This window comes from Protopterus annectens, chromosome 9.part0 (assembly GCF_019279795.1).
Source record: "Protopterus annectens isolate FY-2018-M chromosome 9.part0, PAN1.0, whole genome shotgun sequence".
NCBI lineage: Eukaryota > Metazoa > Chordata > Ceratodontiformes > Protopteridae > Protopterus > Protopterus annectens.
The window spans coordinates 679,564,414-679,572,439 of NC_056743.1; the positions used below are offsets into that span (position 1 = coordinate 679,564,414).

At 42.6% G+C, this 8,026-nt stretch overlaps 1 protein-coding gene across 2 annotated transcripts in view; it reads right to left on the minus strand.

Annotated features, from left to right (window-relative positions):
* Window positions 1-8,026, minus strand: part of VARS1 (valyl-tRNA synthetase 1) — a 623,655-nt gene that overhangs the window by 479,082 nt on the left and 136,547 nt on the right. For both annotated transcript variants that reach the window (XM_044083285.1, XM_044083286.1), the window contains one exon: window positions 1,069-1,156. In XM_044083285.1, the coding sequence (XP_043939220.1) occupies window positions 1,069-1,156 (88 nt within the window). The remainder of the gene's footprint in view (window positions 1-1,068; window positions 1,157-8,026) is intronic.

Here is an 8,026-nt window from a genome sequence, read left to right on the forward strand (position 1 = left end):
ACTAGCTTTTCAAATAGTCCTATTTTAAAAATGTCAGTTTTCCGAAGGATACGGTCTTCCTACACTAGAATATTTCTGGCATCCTTCCTAGCCATCACACCCCATCTCATCAGGCACACATGCAATCTAAGAAACGTAATTGTGTGGATAAACAATGCTGTAAACCAGGCAAATCTGATCCTGATGCAACTTTATGAAAAAAATGTTTTGCACAACAGCTTAAATGTTCTCTATAAGCAGCAATTATTTCTTGTCACTATAAAATACGTAATGATATCAACATGAAATAGCTGGAAAAGGTCACTTGTGATTAACACACCCAACCAGTTACTAAACTGAAGTTCTCTTAATCTCCCCTCACTCACATGGTTTCTAATGTAAACCTTCTAAACTTTTGAATGCACTCCTTTGGACAGCCTCTACTGGGCTGGGCCCATGTCTTTGAAGATAATGGGAAACCACAAACAGGAAAATAATATTTACACAAAGACCTCAGTAACTACAAAGGAATCAGTTTATATAGTCTAAATTTATCCAACTTTTATAAAAGGTATTCTTCCATGGATTAACTACTCAAGAACAATTTATACCAAACAATTCCACTGTTTTTTGTAATAATAAAAGGAAAAAAAAATACTACAGCAGAGGAAAGTCAACAAAACTTTGAGTCAGTATCAGACAACTTGATTTGAGGTCTCCTTTTTCTACCTACAGCACCTGGACATCTAACTGCAAAGCCTGAAAAAAATTAAAACATTTACAAGATAATACCAAATAGTCTGTAAAGATGGTTCTGGATGTTTCTAAACATCAATCTTTGCATGCCACCTTTAAATGAAAGTCAAAGTACTACCCGACAAATATTGCCTGAGTATATCAGAACAAAATATACAATGACCAAATCCAATATGCAACCATGCTTTTAAGTTTCAATGATTTTTAATATTGGCAAGTACAGAACAGAAGTACAGTTTATATATAAAAATATTGTAAATGTAAGTATAGAGCACAGCTTGAAACTGTTCACCGTGATAAAGACTTCTGGTTAATGCCCAGCAGTATACTCACCTTTCTTATCCCCTGGAGGAGTAGGTTTGTCATATATGAACACCCCTAATTCCTTCTTTTCCTTCTTTTCTGCTTTTGGCTTTTTCTGCTAAATAACAAAATAAACAAAATCAATGTAGTACACAAACTTCTATGCTAAACATCTTACTAGGCAATTCTTATGGTTATTAAATCAACAATCTTACAGGGAGTCAGGTACAAAACTATTAAAGTACAGTTGTGTACACTTACCATAAATGTAGATGTTCGAGTGTATTCACTGTTGCAGTCAGTACATTTGGGTAATCTGCTGGCAGGTTGCCCTTAGTCGGCCTGATTAACAAAGTCTTGGGTCCTGCGTCAGTTGCTGTCCCTTCTTCCATGACGTCAGGGGGTATAAAACATGCAGCCAACGCCATTACATCAGTTTTTCTGGTCTCGGATGTCAGGTGCCCCCCAATGGGAAGCAATTACACATAAAAGCACAAAGACATACCTCCAACAAAAAAGCAAATACACCAAAAAGGCTTTTAAGCATAGTAAAGGAAAGTGGAGGTATAGCCAAAAGAAGTTAGGGGGCTGGAGGGAGGGTAACCAGGACTGCAACAGTGAATACACCCGAACATCTACATTTATGGTAAGTGTACACAACTGTGCTATGTTCTTCGTGTTTCTCTGTTGCAGTCATTACATTTGGGTAGATTCCCAAAGCTATGGTTGGGGGGAGGAAATTAGATAGCATTAGGGCCAGCTATAAGGCCCTGCAAGACTGCAGTGGCAAAGCCAGCTCTGGATTTAAAGAAAATTGGCAAATGATAATGCTTTTTGGAAGTATGTACAGAACTCCAGGTAGCAGCTTCTAGGATATCCCTGGTAGAGATGCCTCTGAGAAAGGCTGTAGAGGTAGATGCAGCCCTGGTGGAGTGAAGTCTGATCCCCTGGGGGATAGGTTTTCCATGGTGCTTACAGCAGAAATTAATGCAATGGCTTATTCATTTAGAAATGGTTTGCTTTGAAATAGCCTTCTCCTCTGCCCCTGCAGCAAATGCCACCAGCAGTTGTTCAGATTTCCTTTGAGGTTTAGTCCTGACCAAGTAGAATCTAAGTTGTCTGTGCACATTAAGGAATGCGGTATCTGTTCCCCTTTATTCTGTGGCTTGGGAAAGAAGGTTGGCAAATGAATGGACCGATTAAGAGCCACACTGGATACCACCTTGGGCATGAAGGATGGATTGGTTCTGAGGGACACCCTGTCCGCATGAAAGATGATGAAAGGCTCCACTGCCATAAGGGCCTGTAATTCAGACACCCTTCTAGTGATTGCTAAAAGGAAAGCTGTTTTCCAAGAAAGAAATTTTAAGTCTGCAGTAGCAGCTGGCTCAAAAGGAGGTAGAGTGAGTTTCTCCAAGACAAAGTTAAGGTCCCAGGCTAGGGCTGGAGCGCTCCTGGGTGGTCTCAAATTTTTTGGCCCCTCTGAGATGCTGCTGGAGCAGTGGATGAGAGAAGAGGGGAGGTTCTGTGCTATAATGAGCTGAAATGGCTGAGGCATGGATTTTAATGGAGGAGAAAGACAGGCCCTTGTGAAGCATTTCAGTTAAGTATTGTAAAATCTGAGGTAAATTGGGCGCTGCTGCGCTCATACCTTGAAATTGGTTCCAGGCACAGAATCTTTTCCATTTTTCAGCATAAGATTTTCTAGTATTAGGCCTCCTTGCCTGTAAAATGATATCCATCACAGGTTTGCTGAGGGATGGTAAAGGAGAGATTAAGTAATTAGCCAGGCTGCAAGGTTCAGTGCTGAAAGCTGAGGGTGCAGAATGTGGTTCTCCTGCTGAGACAGCAGGGAAGGAGTCTGAGGCAGGTGCCATGGAGATAACAGTGACACACTGCGCAGAAGGGGGTACACCAGTGTTGGCGCGGCCAGTCTGGAGCAATCAAAATCATCCTTGGTTTGTCCTGTTTGATTTTTAGTAGTACTTTGGAGAGCAGAGGCAGAGGGGTAAGGCATAGACTGACAGGTTTTTCCAGCTGAAGGACAGAGCATCCATTTTCCAGGCCTGTTTGTGGGGAGTCCTTGTGCAAAATTTGTCCAATTGGCAGTTCTGGAGAGAGGCAAATAGGTCTATATCTGGGCTCCCCATTTGCTTGTCAACATGTTAAAAATCCTTGGCTCCAGTTTCCACTCGTGTGGGTCCATGAGGTTTCTGCTTAGTCCGTCTGCCAGTGTATTTAATTTTCCTGGCAGGAATTGAGCTTGTAGGTGCAGTTGGTAGCTCAAGGCTGTGTTCCACAATGCCATGGCTAGTCTGCAGAGGGGGTAAGAATGTGTACCCCCCTGCTTATGCACCACATCACAGTGGTGTTGTCCGTCTTTACCATTAGTTGTCCTGGAAGAATGTGGTCCTTGAAGGCTGTCAGAGCATTTGGTACAGCTAACATTTCTTTTTTGATTGATATGCAGGTGCATTTGACTTGGGTTCCATTTGCCCTGAATGCACTTCCCTGCCAGGTGAGCCCCCGTGCATAGTCTGATGCATCTGTTGTTAGGGTTTGGGCGGCAGGGGGTGTGGTGCAAGGTAGTCCCTTGTTTTGGTGGCAGGCCTCTGCCCACCAAAGGAACTCTAGGCGTAGGCAAGGTATGATAGGAATCATTGTTTCTAAATCTTGAGAATGTTGATACCATAGGCTTTTTAGATACCACTGTAGTTTCCTCATATGCAGTCTTGCATATGGAATTAGAAGAATGCAGGAGGCCATAAACCCCAAGGCTTGCAGTATTTGTCTTGCAGATAGCAGGGTTTGTGTGGCCACTTGTTTGAAGTAGGTTGTCAAATGAATTTGCTTTTCTGGTGTGAGGTAATCCATCTGGGAAGTTGTACTCAAGCTTGCTCCCAGGAATATAATTTGTTGACAGGGTACCAGGTGCGATTTCTTTTCGTTTATGGTGTACCCCAGACAAGTTAAAACCCTTTTTACAAAGGCCAGGTGATTCAAAAGTATGTCCTGGCTTTCTGCCTGAATAAGACAATCGTCCAGGTATGGGTATATTTGAATATTTCTTTGCCTGTAAAATGCAATAATTGGAGATAGGCACTTTGTGAATACTCTGGGCGCAGTAGATAAGCCAAAGGGCAGTGCAGAGAACTGATAGCGAGTGTAGCCTGCTTTGAAGCACAGGTATCTTCCGCAAGATTCCCTGATTGGGATGTGCAGGTATGCTTCTTTTAAATCTAGTGCTGCCAACCAGGCATCTTTGCCTAGCATAGGAAGTAATTGCTGAAAAGTCAGTATCTTGAATTTTGGAATCTCCAAAAAGGTGTTTAGAGTAGACAGGTCCAGGATAGGATGCCATGAATTGTCTTTTCTAGTTACCAGGAAAAGTCTTGAGTAGAAACCTTGTCCCTTTTCCTGTTGTGGTACCAGTTAATAGCCCTCATGCTTAAGAGAGAAAGTACTTGTTTTTGGGCCTCTGCCCACTGATTTGGGGGTAGGTCCAGCCACCCACTTGGTGTTGGCAACATGTGGAAGTGAAATCTGTATCCCTGGGACACTATATTTAAAACCGATTTGTCCTGGGTAATGAGTTCCCAATTCTTTGCATGACGAGGAATCTTTCCCCCCCAAAGGGGCAGTCAGTTAAGTGCTTGGAATTTTTAAAAGGAAGTCATTGAGATAGTTTACCACAGGGTGGGGGGGGGGGGGGGGAGTCTTATTATTCCCAGAGTTGGACGTGGAGGCCCCCCACTGCTTAGTTCTGCGAGTCCCCTGGGACTGAAACCTGGGGTTTTTACTGTGTCTGGGTTTGGCTTGAGAAGACCTGGATGGGGCTGGAAAGGACCAATTCTTAGAGGGCCAGTGCCTACTAAATCTGGGAGGCTGAACTTGTAAAAAATATTCAACAGTTTGCAGAGATTTAGCTTTATCTTCCAGCTTTTTAAGAACTTCCTCAGCCTTGTTGCCAAACAGGCAGTCCTGATTTAAAGGAGCATCCAACAATTTAGCTTTAACATGATTAGGCAAAGATTGCTCCTCAAGCCAAGCATGCCTTCTGATCACAGACCCAGTAACAGCAGCCCTGCAAGAGAAGAGGCCTCTAATTAATCAAAACCACATTGCAAAGTATGTTTTCCAACTTGTTCGGCAAAATGCATTAAATCCCGTAATTCTTTATTTTCCATACAGTCAGGAATCAACATAATTTTCTGTTTAAGCAGTCCAATAACACATTGCTGATATTTTAACATATGAAACTGGCAGTTTAAAGCCCTAATGGCCAAGGTTACAGAAGTGTAAACTTTCCTACCCCATCTAGCCAGCGCCCTGGAGTCTCTATCAGAAGGGGTAGGATTTTTAGCAGTAGAAGCCTTAATGCCCTTGGACCCCTGTGAAATGGTCGCTGGATCTGCAATAGGATTTTTGAAAAGGAACTTGTGGGACTCTGGGACCCTGTAGTATATGTCAAGTTTTCTGGGAGCAGGAGGCAGGAAATCAGGGGCCAAACTAGATTCCGAGAAAGCATCAACAATAATGTCTAGTACAGGAGGAATAGCTAAAGGCCTATGCTGAGGTAGAAGGAAATCCCTAAGCCTCTTTTTTGAATCAGAAAAATCCTGGCTTTCCCAGTGGAAATGTTCCCTTAGAGTACGTAAGGTTTCCCCAAAAGAAAAATCCTCAGGAAGGGAAGCAGAGGGAATAGAGACCTCTGCATCAGAATCCTCATAACTAGGTAAGAGCAAATCCAAATCATCAGAAGAGTCAGAAAAAAACAGAATCCTGATCAGAAGATTCATAATCAACTTCAGTCCTAGGCCTCTTAGAAGTGTGGGGGGGGGGGGTTGGCTACCCTTGATTAGAGTTATTAAATCTTCAGCCATTCTTATTTTTTAGGACTAGAGGCCTGAGTATGTGGCCTGGGCATCGTTTTTTATACATGGATCAAGATTTAGGCCTAAGTAAAGAAGGAGGAGTCTGTTTAATATGAAAGTCCGTAGGCCTGAATACACCCTCAGAAGCCGGTGCCTGCACAGCGGCTCCGGACCCATCCAAGGTAGAGACATCCGCAGGTTCCATAGTTGACTCATCTCGCAGCAAACCGGACTCTGAATGGGTCTCAGTAGAGACCTGCGAATCAGAAGTAGCGGGTATCAGGGGCTGCGAAAGCGCCTCACTGAGTACCGAACTGGTGACTGGCTTAGAAGCGTCGTCGGCAATTTTGGACCTCGGCGGCCTGTCTGTCTTTATCTTTGCATTTTTTCAGAATCCCGGTAGTCGGATGGCTAACCGATGAGACTTCTGGATAATTAAACCGAGAACCGAAATACTTAAGAGGCGAAAAATATACAGACAACAGATAGTGCGCTGATTAAATAAAGCACAAAACCGACAGCAAGGTACGTCGTGGTCAGAGCCTAGGCAAGGAATACAGTACGAACGAAAATCTTGATGAGGTATTTGCTTTCCACAAGTAATGCAATTATTAACTTCTACTGACATCGGTAAGGAGCAAGAAAAAGTTTCCCCAATGGGGTACTTAGCTTTAGTTGAAGACTTCGGTTCTGAAACTCAAAAACGAAAATTTCAGGAGTCAGCCGACCGGCACTTGCAAACTGCTGCTGCTTTGGGCACTGCACGGCAAAAATACTGATGTAATGAAGTCGGCTGCATGTTTTATACCCCTGACGACCGGACGTCATGGAAGAAGGGACAGCAACCAACGCAGGACCCAAGACTTTGTTAATCAGGCCGACTGAGGGCTACCTGCAAGCAGATAACCCAAATGTAATGACTGAAACAGTGAAACACGAAGAACATCTATAAAAAGAGTCTACCTATTTAGGGTAGCTAGTCAACCAAAATAGAGAAAGAGGGAAACCAGAGACCTTGAGAAAAGACACTGAGATGTGTAGACTGCATGCAGACTCCAAACAGAAGCTGACTAGAGATCAGGACTGAAATCCAGTCGTGGAGCTGTGAGGCAGATAACTTATACCACCTAACCACCATGCTGCTCTGTGTGTATAAAATGAAGCCTCCTTTTTCTAGTTAAACTTTAATTCACCGTCTGTAATCACAAGTGTGTGACATGGCTTGTCTACTACATCACATTCAGTCCAGCATCTTACAGTTGTTTGAGTACTGCTTAGAGAAGTGTTTAACTAAAAAATACTTTATTTTCCTTCCTCAAATGTGTTACAGCATTTCCTTTTTCAACAGCGAAGATTTTTTTTTGGTTTTATCCCACTTTTTGATAACCCACATTAATACATGATTTGTATACATCATTCCTGTATTAATACAATATTTTTATATTATCACTTCATAAAGGGGGACCTTCCACAGAACTGAAACTATCAGCCAACTGCTATTCTTTCACCTCTTTCTAAGCTACTCGAAAGGTGTATGCATCTTTAGGTCATGAAATTCTTACTAACAAATAACCTTCTCACAAACACTCATCATAGGTTTCGCCCATCACATAGTACCACTACAGCTCTCTTATCCCTCACTAATACTGTAAACCATCACAGGAAAAACAACTTTGTATCTGCCATCTTTCTAGACCTATCAAAAGCTTTTGATATGGTCTCCCATTCCAAATTAATAGATGTACTATCTGAACTATCCTTCGCACCATCTGCCACAGCATGGTTTCATAACTATTTATCTGACTGTCAACAATCTGTTCTATGGCAGGGTCACCTACCTCCACGCCTTCCTTTATCCATTGGTGTCCCCAAGTATCTACCTTGGGCCCTCTCCTTTTCTCCCTCTTTACTAATAATCTATACACAGCTACTCCACATGGTTCTATAATACAGTATGCAGATGATTGAACACTTACCTGTACTGCCACTTCTCTATCAATTCTTCATTCTCAAACACAAGAATCTTTCACTTTTGTTGAAACATGGCTAGCCAATGCCCATCTAAACCTGAACCCAAACAAAACTAAATTATAACTCTTCCAACCTAACAAGAC